Source organism: Humulus lupulus, chromosome 7, assembly GCF_963169125.1.
Source record: "Humulus lupulus chromosome 7, drHumLupu1.1, whole genome shotgun sequence".
NCBI lineage: Eukaryota > Viridiplantae > Streptophyta > Magnoliopsida > Rosales > Cannabaceae > Humulus > Humulus lupulus.
Genome location: NC_084799.1, coordinates 116,290,343 through 116,304,125, shown reverse-complemented (window position 1 = coordinate 116,304,125; position 13,783 = coordinate 116,290,343). Strand labels below are relative to the sequence as shown.

Genomic DNA, 13,783 nt, shown 5'->3' with positions numbered 1-13,783 from the left:
TTATGTATTATGTTATGTTGGTAAATTATTCTATTTTGATTCATTTTGTAAAATACATAGTCTGATTTGTCATTTAACAAACCACAAATAACAATCGCGTATTCACAAAAAACACAAGATCCAAAATTATGTTTTCCTATTATTATTATTATTACTTGTGAATTGAGATTACTATATAATTGTTAATTATTTTTCTAGATAACATAAGATAATGTAATGGCACTATGATCTTAGTTAATTGAATTTCTTTCTTTCTTTTGCATTGATTTTTTTTTTTTTAAAAGTTATCAAATAATATGTGATTGAAAACCTAGCTCCTCTTCTTTTTGGTCAATGATTATCAACAACTGTGCCCCCACACTGCACGTGTAATATACTCATTCTGGTTTTACATTTTGACCTGGACCCAGCCCAAAATTGTTGGATTAATTAGGGCAAACTAATTATTATGTGTTATTATTATTGTTGTTATTTCAGTTTTCTGGCTACTGGAAACAATCCATGAACAAAAAAGAAATCTCATTTAAGCTTTCTTTTTTATATGTAAATGGTATTATTATTATTATTGGGTTTTTCCATATGAAAAGGTTAAAGAAAGAAAAGGAGTAACCGATTATTATTATTAGGGCTTTCTTAAAGGAAAAGGTGTTTAAAGAAGAAGAAAAGTGAACTGTGTCTAACAACTACCATGTAACTATATATAACCATTGGATTGGATCAATGGACCGTTGCTGTGCCTGTCTTTTATTTGTCGTAAATTTTGAACGCTTCTCAAACACACATATATAATAAATTTCAATTTTTTCTACTCATTTTGCTACAACTCAACTCACACACACATATACATTGTTCAAGATTTATTTACTCTAATCTAAATCCAAATATATATATATATATATGTTCGCTTAAACTTAAAATTGATGATTAAACTAAAATAAAACACTAAAGAAAGTGTTTTTGCTTCAATAGCCGTTAAAGGCGGGTCCCATGCAAGAGAAATTAAGCTAATATGGGCGGCCATTTATAAGGATAAAAAAGATTATCAATATATGCTAATGTCCGTAATAATAAATTATTATCATATTTTAAAAAATTAAACATACTCTTAATTATTAGTGTGATAGCACCCTTCTCTCACTAACATAAATAGCCCTTTACTACAACCTCTTATTCTCACAAAATTAAGTGAAGTCCTTCTCCAGACATTTTATCAAACACTTAACACACTAGTCCACTGTAAGCAAAAAAACAATGACTAAGGACGTTGAAGTGACCGAGGGAGGAGAGTTCCCGGCCAAGGACTACCACGACCCTCCTCCGACGCCGTTGTTCGACGCCGATGAATTGACCAAATGGTCCTTCTACAGAGCTTTGATCGCTGAGTTCATCGCCACTCTCCTCTTCCTCTACATAACTGTCTTGACCGTTATCGGGTACAAGAGCCAGACCGACCCCAACTTACCCAACGTCGACGAGTGTGGTGGCGTTGGAATCCTTGGTATCGCATGGGCTTTTGGTGGCATGATCTTCATCCTTGTTTACTGCACCGCCGGCATCTCTGGTTCGTCTCGGATCTTCTTTTTTCCTTTTTGTTGTTTGAATTTCTCTGATTTCAAAACACGAAATTTTTAGCTGGGTGTTCATTATTTTTCTCATAATATTTATTTATAACACAACCCAAAAGTAACCACTCGAAACCTACTTGATATGAGGTGAATACTGACTCCATAATCCACCTAAAAAAATCGTAAAACATTTATCAGTGACCAAAATGGTTCGTATTGATTTTAATATATGATCGATAGTACTGCCAAATAATCCATATCAAATAAACATCATTAAATATTTCTGATCATATTGTTATATTTGTGCTATTTTAGGAGGACATATTAACCCGGCAGTGACATTCGGGCTGTTCTTGGCAAGAAAAGTGTCTTTGTTAAGGGCTGTGTTGTACATGGTGGCGCAGTGCTTGGGTGCCATCTGCGGAGTTGGGCTGGTGAAGGCCTTCCAGAGCTCATACTACAACAGGTACGGAGGTGGAGCCAACACGATGGCCGCTGGCTACAGCAAGGGAGTCGGTTTGGGTGCCGAGATCATTGGTACCTTTGTTCTCGTCTACACTGTCTTCTCTGCCACTGATCCCAAGAGAAATGCCAGAGACTCCCACGTCCCTGTATGTTATGATCTCCCTAATTAATCAAAATAAGTTATATATATATATATTCTCAAAGTTATATAAATGATTTTAACATGTTTTTGTCACCTAAAAAAGGTATTGGCACCGTTGCCTATTGGATTCGCCGTGTTCATGGTTCACTTGGCCACTATTCCAATCACCGGCACCGGTATCAACCCGGCTAGGAGTTTCGGAGCTGCTGTTATCTTCAACAGCGAAAAGGCCTGGAATGAACACGTATATATATTCTCTTTTTCTCTATTAATTATTGGCCTTAATTTTCATCTTCTTTTCTTTCTTAAGATTTTGTGAGTATATAGTAGTACTATACTACTTATTAAATATTGCTAATAATATCATGAACTGTATATATATTTGCAGTGGATCTTCTGGGTTGGACCATTCATTGGCGCTGCCATTGCTGCTTTCTACCACCAATTTGTTCTAAGAGCAGCGGCCATCAAGGCTCTCGGATCCTTCAGGAGCAATGCCTAGTCTTAATTTAAGGCTTTTTACGCATGTGTTCTCTCTATGGTTTCCAGAAGAAATAACAATACGAACATCAAAGAGTGCAAAAGTCTTTGTTTGAGGGTTCTTTCAATGTGCTAATGACCCTTTTGTCCTCGTATATGGGATTCTAGGGAAAGAGAAATTGGATTGCCAAGTGGGGATTGCAGATAAAAAGAAAAATGGGCAAAAGGGTTGTATTTTCCATCCCATTTTCCTTCTTCTGTACTCTTTGTTGCTTTGCTTGTATTTATGTGGGGTTATTGGTCGTAATTTGTGTATTATCCTTTCTTTCTCTTTTTTCTTTTTAATTTAAAAGTTTTCTATTTTCCTTTGTTGTGTCTCTCACTCTTTTAAATTTTAATCAAGCTTCTCACTAGTGCTGCGTGAATGTTTTCGCACATATATATTTATATAATATATAATAAATTTAAGTAAAAGAAAATAAAAGGGAAAAAAAGAGTTGTGGTTTTTAGTGTCAATCACTGTCTAATGATGATTCTTTTGCTTGGGATTTAAGTTGATAATATATGATAAGGATCACCATGATCGATTAGGTTGAATAATGCTATCACAATAGTTGCTATAATATAATTTTCATCCGCCAAAGTCCCTAATTTTTAGTTGTTTGATGGAGACAGAGTAACATACACTACTTTAAACCCAAAAGCAATATAAGACTGTAGCTAGCCTTCAATTGAACACTTGATATTTTTTATTTAATTTCACTTGGGTTGAAAATTATTTATCACGATATGGTGTAGTGTTTCTCAGACTATAAAAATTAGATGATGAGATCATATATAATATAAGGACAAAACAGGACAGCTTTTGACAGGTTTGGTATGTATCATCCTTTAATCCTTACCATCTAAAATGAAAAAAAAAAGTAGAATATTAATATCAGAATTAACAATTCTTTTACCAATCTCTCACTCACTCTCTTTGAAACAAGTGTCTTGCACTTTATAGTGGGTATAATTATACATATTGCCAAAACCAAAACCATGGGCCTCTTTAATTAACTCAATAATTGTTATCCTTAACCTACTACTTAATTAACTAATTGTTTGTTAGTACTAGTGTATATAAAAGTGTACATATAAAATATATATATATTTATGTATGTTGGCACTTTAGTGGTGCTGGTTCTAGGAAGTTGAAATGATGCCTTATTATCTATCACCTTTTTGCAGTCTAATAGTTGCTAAAGGGCCAACAAAGTGAAAAGGAAAGGAGAAAAAAGAGATTAATATACATGTTATGTCAATAGGGCTTGGCCTTGGGATTCCTTTCTTTCTTTCCTCTTTTTCTTTTGGAAAAAAAATGGTAGGTATTCATGTCTATCTTATTTTGTTGGCTACAATATTAAATTACCTTATCTCTTCCCATATTTTATGGAAGGGGTCATTTTTCTAGGGATCAATATTAGGTGAGGTGTTAGCTGTTATATGATGTAGAGATTTTTGGCTTAGTTTTTAATTAGGGTTTACAATAATTAACAATAAGGTTATGCTCAATATAGATTTATTTGTTTGTCATGATCTAAAGGCTAGGATTCAATCAACCATTATGGTGATGAAATAATGCACTAGGTTATGGTGAGAAATATTAATATATTAATATTTACTTGTACGTAGAGGAACGCCTACGAAGCAATACAATTTCTTTTCCATTGTCGGTAAATAGAGACAATATATAATATGCTATATTATTATTATTATTATTTCAATTTAGTAAAGTATACATATAATTCAGATATAGTTTACTTTCAGCTCCATATGTTATAATAAAAAAATTAATTAAGTAGCTAAGAGTAGAGATAAGAGTAGAGCATCAAATTAGAAAACGACAGAAAAGCATAATCTTAATTGTACTCAACTAATGCTTGGTATTTATTTAATATATTTTTATTTCTGGTTGTGGTTTGGTAGATGGGATAGGGGCTTATATATAATGTATTTTGTCTTCATATCCTTAATCGTGACTTTGGACTAATTCTTGTTAATTATTAAATGATATCCTCACTATCTACGAACGAGAGCCCTAAGTTTAAGATTAAATAACTAATTAATTAGTTTAAGAAGATTCTTAACACCATTATATTTAATTGAGTTTTTTTTTGTGTGTTTAATGTGATTTTAATTATATTTTTTTTAGGTTTTAGTAAGCCAATTAACAAGCAGATGATATTAGTTCGTTAAGAATGAAACTTAATATATAGTAGTTACATGTCAAAAATATACAAAATATATTTTCATGAGTCAGAAAATATACTTAGACATCTCAGTTATGTTGGCATACATCTCTTCTAACACTCCCATATAGATTAATATATACATACATTTATAAAAAAAAAAATGTAGATTATAAATAAATGCCTCATTTTACTGCCTTTTTTAGTTTGGACGCGGATCCCCTATCCAAATTGTGTCTTATTTCCTGTCCACCAAATAAGAATAGAACACATGTCAACTCACTCATCCACTTATTAGACTTTGTTTGCCTAAATCATTTTTACAGCAAATAAAAATGGAATTAATTCTTTACAAAAACCAATAACTGAATCAATAAAATGATAAATGCACGTTAGGTTTTCTAGATCAATAGTTCATATTAAAAAAATAATCATATATATAATAAACATTAATGTCTTTAGAAAATAAATCATTACAAAATCATATTTATATACTTTTGTTGATAAAAAAAATTGCACATTAAATGTTATTTTTTTTAGATGAATCAGCATATGCAGTTTTTTTATGATCTTAGTTGAAAATTAAACTTTTAAAAAAATTAATTTAATTATGTATGTTTTTTAATTTGAAATCAACATTATTATTTAACTTAAAATAAAAAAAGAATTTAATTAATGTTAAGCTAATACTATATTTATAAATTAACAAAATATTCAGTTTTTCTTATTAACAAAAGTAAATAAATATTTTTTTATGATTTTGTACGGATTACACATTTATTTAAATATTAGATTGAAGAAACGTGCAATACACGTTTACTTTAATAATTTTAAATTTGTAAATATTCAAACATCTATTTATTTTTATTATATTTTTTAATTATCATATAAATTTTAAATAAATAAAAAATATCATAAAAATAAATAAAAAATATTTAAAATAATGTATGACATAAATGTATTAAAAAAATTATAGCAAAATATTGTCTATAATTTTAATAAAAAGTTGTTCACTTTTTTTTTAAATATATAATAGAATGAATTATAGTTCTATAATATATATAAATATTTATATCAATAATCTATATATGACATCTAAATACAACATTGACATAGATATATATATTTACATGGCTATATGACGTATGTATATAAATTACAATAATATTTAAAAAAAATTAATAATAGAAAAAATCATAGTGTAGAGTAGTGTACATGCATCAACTATTTTGATTAATTAATTAATCTTTGTTTAAGTTTATGTTTGTTCTAGTTTTTGAATTTGGCATTGATAACAATATATTATATATTATATGTTTAATATAATATTAATATTATACGTGGATTTTAAAGTTAAGTTTGTTGCTAGTTGCTAGTAGATTATATTATATTATAGGTTTAACATGATATTATTCTAATATGTGAAGTTTACATTTAAGTTTAATTAAATTTTATTTTAAGTTATAGAACGTATGGTTTTATTATTTTTAAATAATTATCAGTGTAAAATATCTCAAAAATATTATATTTTAATTTGTTTAATTATTTATTTATTTAAGTTTAAGTCAATATCTAAAAAATATCATATTTTAGTTTGTTTAATTATTTCTTTATTAAATTTTATTTAAGTTTAAGTCATGTTTATACAATCTACCGTTAAATATAAAAATATTCCGTTAAAGTTAACGAAAAAAAAAACTGTTAAAACCAAGAATTTTCGTTATCTACATACTTTTTATATAGAAGAGATACATTATGGTCTCTTTTCTGTTTTCTTTGTTCAGTTTTTTTTTTACGTATCATACAATTATTTTGTTTTTATTTTTGTTGAGAATTACACATTTATTTAAATACTAGATATAAGTAACGTGCAATGCACGTTTTTTGTAGTTTTATTTATAGAATTTATTAATTATTTTTATTAAATTTATATTAATGTCATATAAATTTCAAATAAATATCCTGTTTTAATTAAATAATTTTTTTAAAGTTTATGTTTGTTCTAGTTTTTGAATTTGGGAGTGACAACAAGAGATTATATATTATATGTTTAATGTAATATTAAATATTATACGTGAATTTTAAATTTAAGTTTCTTGCTAGTTTTTTTTTTTAAAAAAAAAACAATTTGTTGCTAATTGATAGTAGATTATATTATATGTTTAATATGATATTATTATAATAAGTGAGTTTAAGTTTAATTTGATTTTATTTAAGTTATGAAACATATGATTTTATTATTTTTAAATAATTATCATTGTAAAATATCTAAAAAATATCATATTTTAATTTGTTTAATTATTTATTATTTTTAAATAATTATCATTGTAAAATATCTCAAAAATATCATATTTTTATTTGTTTAATTATTTATTATTTTTAAATAATTATTATTGTAAAATATCTCAAAAATATCTTTTTTTAATTTTTTTAATTATTTATTTTATTTTATTTAAGTTTAAGTGATTTTTACAAACTACCGTTAAATATAAGAATATTCTGTCAAATATAAGAATATTTCGTTAAAGTTAACATTAAAAAAATTAAAATCGTTAAAACAAATAATTGTCGTTATCTACACACTTATTATATATAGAAGAGATATTAATGTTTCTTTTTTTCTTGTCGCAATTTTTTTTCCTATTACACTAGATCAATGTTAAATATTATACATTAAAAAAGAAAATGTTATAGATATAGTATATTAGCAAAGCATTAATGGGTTATTCTTTTCTTTTTTAAAGTTAAATAATAATGCAGATTATAGGAGAAAAAACAAAACAGATAATCAAATTTAGAATAAATAGTATTTTTGTCTCCGAACTATGACTATTGTATGATCGTGCCCCCTGAATGATTCGCAATGTTAAAAATTCCCTCCGAACTATAAACACTACTGAAATACGGGACTTCTATTAGATTTAGTCCTAGGTGACTAACTGATTGATGATGTGACATTTTGTTTGTTGATGTGGCAGTGTCATATGTAGAACAATTAGTAATTTTGCCCCTGAACTTTGACCACTACAAAATTGTGTCATTTTTATTAAAATAATCTAATTTTTTTTCTTGAAGATATTAATTAAATCCTTAAAAAGTTAAAAATCAAATTAATGTCAAATAACTTTTTTTTTTTACTTTTTCATTTTCTTTTCTTTTACAATATAAAATAAATCGATGTTATAATGAAAATTTTATAATATTTGAATTCATATTATAATATAATTAGTAAAAAAAATTAGGATTATATATTATTATCATATTAATATTTTATAACATTTTAAATTTATATTAAAATAATTATTTAATATTGTTGTACCCTAAAAATTAGCAAAAGTCTAGTCACTCAGCTCGAGGTACAACTGGCAGATGAATATGTGAAAAAGCGACCAGGTAGAACCTCTGGTTAACAATGATGTGAGCAGCTTGAGCTAGGACTTGGCATTACGACATTCAGGTGGTTTTCAGGTCGCCTCTTAGGATAATGGTTCAGTTCGAGACATATAGTGGCAAGATTCCCTTTTAGGCGCTCTGAAGTTAATCCGAGCTAAGGTTCGGATAATCTCTAATCACCAGCTCGATGAAGATATTCAGCTTGTGGAAACCTAGTCAGAACGCATACTGAGGGATCCCAAGAGACTCGGAGGCTCTTTATACGCTCATTAATGCCCAGGCTGTATTGCATATTTATCATTTATTATCTGTGATAGCAGGAGTATATTCTATTTTGTTATGCAATCGTATCCCATTGTAAATGAGAATAATCTGTATTAAATGTATACCATATTTATTCACGTGGTTACCAAAACCTGTCCAAGAAATTCCCCTATAAATATTAGAGATAATGGACAGGGAAAGGGACTACCTTTTAGTATTACTGAAACTCTGCAGAAATTGTGAGAGAAAAGCAATAATACTGTCTCATGGACTAGGTGAATTTTAACCACTGAACCACGTAAAAGTTCTGTGTGTACGAAAGGGTTCTTATTATCTCATTACACTTTACAAATAAGCACTAATATCCCTATTAGATTTCTAAATCTACTGTTGGCGAAAAACCGCGTCAACAGTTTGGTGCTTTCGTTGAGAGGAAATTAGTGCTTTACAAGTTTCATTCGACATTCATCATGGTGCTTACTTGATCGATGCATGACAATAAAATGGAGCAGCTTGATGGGCAGGAGGCCCATCATACCGTTGTTCCCACTAAAAGGAGCCCAGATGTTCAACAACGTCCTGGGAAACGATCAGTGGGCCAAGATGACGCTAGGAGTTAAGTGTCACTCCCACAAAATCCTAATCCAAGATATTTAACTGTCGTCAAGATGGAGAATTCCCAATTAAAGAGCCATCTCGCTAGGAAAAACAGAAAGATCGAGGAGGTCCTGGATCGGTTACCCCCTCTTGCAACCGATGTCAATGTCGAAAAGAGGCAAAGTTGGTCTCATAAGTCTCACAGGAATAACCAATCAAAACCCAATCGTTCCATCAAGACCGCCACTCCGAGCTCTGTACCTTCAGAGCGAAACCACCGAAGTGCTCATCCCACTGGTCATCACAGAAATCATCATCAGCATGTCAGTCGGTCAGTCAGAATTGTGACCCCCAGCTCCATGCCCTCTGCACAGATTCCCAGGAATGCTCACAACAACCCGCCTGGGCGAGCTAAGACAAGATCACGGAGACAAAACACCCCAGCGAATCCACCTGTGCCACGAGTAGAGCCCCAGGTATAGAGAACTCGTGACATTGGGGTAGAGCCAAGGCGGGTAAATTTAGTTCATCCTAATGGAATGAGGATTGCCTCACAATTAAGGCATCCGCCATCACCGGTTAGACATCCTACACCACCACGTCCACAACGAGATGCTACAGTTCATGGAAATAGTAGGAGAAATCCTCCCCCATCAGTAGATACTTACGCCCCACAGGTACGTGCTAAGAATCCAGGTCCTCGATCTCAGTCGCGGGTTGTAAGTTTCGTAAATGGAAGTCATTGGACGGGGAGCCAGTGTGGATGCAGGTCTAAGAGCGATATGAGAAATCATCTTAGCTTAGCGCAAACTTCTTGGTACAATCCACAACCCGACTTGCGCGATCATTTGAACTTGCAGAGAATCACAATGATGATATGAGTTATACTTGACATGAGGGAGGTCCATCTATCATACGCGATAATGGGAATGTCCACCTAACTAAGCTCGAACTTTGAGGGACAACAACTCATCAAACGCATACAATAGGATGGGAGCTTGTGAATAGCCCTCAACTAACCTAGAGACCAAAGACCTAACCCTTGAGTGACTAACCACTATGGTGGAGCAGATGAAGAAGTTCGACCAGCTCGGGATGTTCAATACATTGATGATGGCCCACAATGTCGGATTTGACCTAAGGTGTATTCTGTTCCCCACAACTCTGAACGGGCCTGCCAGGGAGTGGTTCAAGAAATACAAGAAACATTCGATAAGTTCTTGGAAGAATCTTGTTGTACTCTAAAAATTAGCACGAGATTACTCACTCAGCTAGGGGTACAGCTGGCAGATAGAACCTATGGTTATTAATGATGTGAGCATCTCGAGTTTACACTTGGTAGTACAACATTCATGTTATTGTCAGGCCGCCTCCTAGGATAACGATCCAGCTCGAGACCTATAGTGGCCAAATCCTCCTTTGGGCGCACTGAAGTTAAACCGAGATAAGTAACCTTGGATCCCCAGCTCGGTGAAGATATTCAGCTCGTGGAAATCTTGTCAGAACACATACTGAGGGATCCCAAGAGACTCGAGGGCTCTTTATACGCTCATTAATGCCAGACTGTATTTCATATTTATCATTTATTATCTGAGATAGCAGGAGTATATTTTATTCTGTTATCAAATAATATCCCACTGTAAATGGGAATAATTTGTATTAAATGTATACCATATTTATTCATGTGGTCACCAAAACATTTCCAAGAAATTCCCCTATAAATATCAGGGATAATGGACAGGGAAGAGGACTACCATTTGGTATTAGTGAAACTCTGCATAAATTGTGAGAGAAAAGCAATAATACCGTCCAATGGACTAGGTGGATTTTAACCATTGAACCACGTAAAAGTTGTGTGTGTACGGAAGGGTTCTTATTATCTCATCACGCTTTACAAATAAGCACTAATATCCCTATTAGATTTCTAAATCTACTGTTGGCGAAAAACCGCGTCAACAATTTGGTGCTTTCATTGAGAGGAAATTAGTGCTTTACAAGTTTTATTCAACATTCATCATGGTGCTTACTCGATCGATGCATGACAATGAAATGGAGCAGCCTGGTGGGCAGGAGGCCCATCATACCGTTGTTCCCACTGAAAGGGTCTCAAATGTTCAAGAACGTCCTGGGAAGCAACCGGTGGGCCAAGATGACGCTGGGAGTTCAGCGTCACTCCCACCAAATCCTAATCCAAGATATTTGACTGTCATCGAGATGGAGAATTCCCAATTAAGGATCCATCTCGCAAGGGAAAACAGACAAATCGAGGGGGTTCTAGCTCAATTACCCCTTCTTGCAACTGACGTTAATGTTGGAAAGAGGCAAAGTGGGTCTCATAAGTCCCACAGGAATAACCAGTCCAAACCTAGTCGTTCTGTTAGAACCGCCACTCCGAGCTTTGTACCTTCAGAGCAAAACCACCGAAGTGCTCATCCCACTGGTCACCACAGGAACCATCATCAGCGTGTTAGTCGGTCGGTCATAACTGCGACTCCCAGCTCCGTGCCTTCTACACAGATTCCTAGGAATGCTCACAGCAACCCGCCAGGGCGAGCTGGTACAAGTTCACGGAGACAAAACGCCCCAGCAAATCCACATGTGCCACGAGCAGAACCCCAGGCACAGAGAACTTGTGACATTGGGGTAGAGCCAAGGCGGGAAAATTTAGTTCGTCTTGATGGAATGAGGATAGCCTCACTGATAAGACATCTGCCGTCGCTAGTTTGACGTCCTACAACACCACACCCACAACGAGATGCTCCAGCATGTGGGAATAGTAGGAGAAATCCTCCCTAATGAGTATATACTTACCCCCCACGGGCACGTGTTGAGAGCCCAGGTCCTAGATCTCAGCCACGGGATGTAAGTTTTGCAAATGGAAGTTATTGGACAAGGAGCCAGTGTGGGGGCAGGTCTGAGAGCGACCTGAGAAATTGCCTTTTCTAAGCGCAAAGTCCTCGGTACAATCCACAGCCCGACCTGCATGATCATTTGAACTAGCAAAGAATGTATCCAACTCGCAACGATGATATGAGCTATACTAGACATGAGGGAGGCCCGTCTATTGTATGCGACAATGGGAATGGTCCACCTAACCAAGCTTGAGCTTGGAGGGACAACAACTCATTAACCACGTACAATAGGATGGGAGTTGTTGAATAGCCCCCAGCTAACCTAGAGACCAAGGACCTAACCCTTGAGCGACTGGCCTTGATGGAGGAGCAGATGCAGAAGCTCTTATCTTGAAAGGGGATTGATGATTGTTACTCCGATGAGGAGCTCGAACCTGTCACCCTAAATATTGCAGTCGTGTATCCTATTGGCTTCAGGATGCCAAACATGCCAACATTTGATGGAAAGACAGATCCATCCGACCACCTCGAGATGTTCAATACAATGATGATGGCCCACAATGTCGGGTTCAATCTAAGATGTATCATGTTCCCCGCGACTCTGGTCGGGCCTGATAGACATTGGTTTGAAAAGTACAAAAAACATTCGATGAGCTCGTGGAAGAAGTTGTCTTTCAAGTTTAAGAGAGCATTATGAGCTTCACAGGCATCTGTTAGGAAAATATATGTTATTTCAATGGAAATTGTAAGAAATATTACAACTCTAGACAAAATTATACAAAGAAATAATATTGATTAAATAGTGTTACAACTCTATGATTGAAAATACAAATAAATAAGAAAAGAATTAGAAGAAGAGAATGGTGAAATACAACTCTAAGCAAAATGATACAAATAAAGTAAAATATTTGTAACAAGAGAAATGAGAGATCACAACTCTTAAACAAGAATAAAAGTAAATGAGAAAATATGAATATGAAGATGAAAAGCAATAGAATAAAAGAAAAGAACAAGAAACAAACAACAAACAACTCTCACTCACACAACCAAAGTGAAGAGTGTTGGGGATCACCAACTTGAACAATGTTTGAAATCTTTGTCCAAAAGCTTATTTCCCCCTAGCTCAAGCACTAAGGGATCTCTCACAAATTTTGGAAATGCTTTATGGAATAATCAAGCCTCTAGGTGTTTTCTAGCCAAGTGCTCTAATGGATAGAAAAGTTGTGTCTTACAAGTGAGCAATAGGCTCCTATTTATAGAGTTTAGAGACACCCTTTGAATTTCAAATTCCGCCAACCCCATGGCGGTTACCAATGATTAATTTGATGTTTATGGAATTAAAAATGAGATTTCAGAGTTATTTGTGTTTTTGGAGCCGTTAAAAAAAGATTGAAAAAACTGAAAAATTTTGGTCAGTCAAGCCTCTGTGGCCGCAGCCAGGAGTATTAGTGACCGCGGCCACTGGTCTCTGTTCCCCAGGTCGCGGCCACCAACACCCCTGGCCGCGACCACTGACCAATTTCAGCACACTAAAATGTGTTGTTTTTCCAAACGATTCCAAACCACTCCCAATTGATTTTGTAACCCCCAAAACATATTATTGGGGTTAAAATCATATTTCTAACAGCCATATCACACATGGCTTTAAGAAATTCGTCTCAATGTTGTGTAACAACAAATCTACACAATAATGGGCAATATTTGAAAGTTACAAATTTGGGACTGAATTTGTAACATCAAATATGTTACATATTTGGATATTCACACATATCTAAATATTGTAACTCTCTATTA

General features: G+C 33.3%; 1 protein-coding gene across 1 annotated transcript; it reads left to right on the top strand.

Annotated features, from left to right (window-relative positions):
• The first annotated feature begins 1,167 nt into the window (after nucleotides 1–1,167).
• LOC133788571 (probable aquaporin PIP2-1) lies at nucleotides 1,168–3,020 on the top strand. The gene is made up of 4 exons (XM_062226095.1): nucleotides 1,168–1,561; nucleotides 1,881–2,176; nucleotides 2,276–2,416; nucleotides 2,561–3,020. The coding sequence occupies exons 1-4, from the start codon at nucleotides 1,252–1,254 to the stop codon at nucleotides 2,672–2,674; spliced, it is 861 nt and encodes a 286-aa protein (XP_062082079.1). The 5' UTR covers nucleotides 1,168–1,251; the 3' UTR covers nucleotides 2,675–3,020.
• The last annotated feature ends 10,763 nt before the right edge of the window (nucleotides 3,021–13,783 follow it).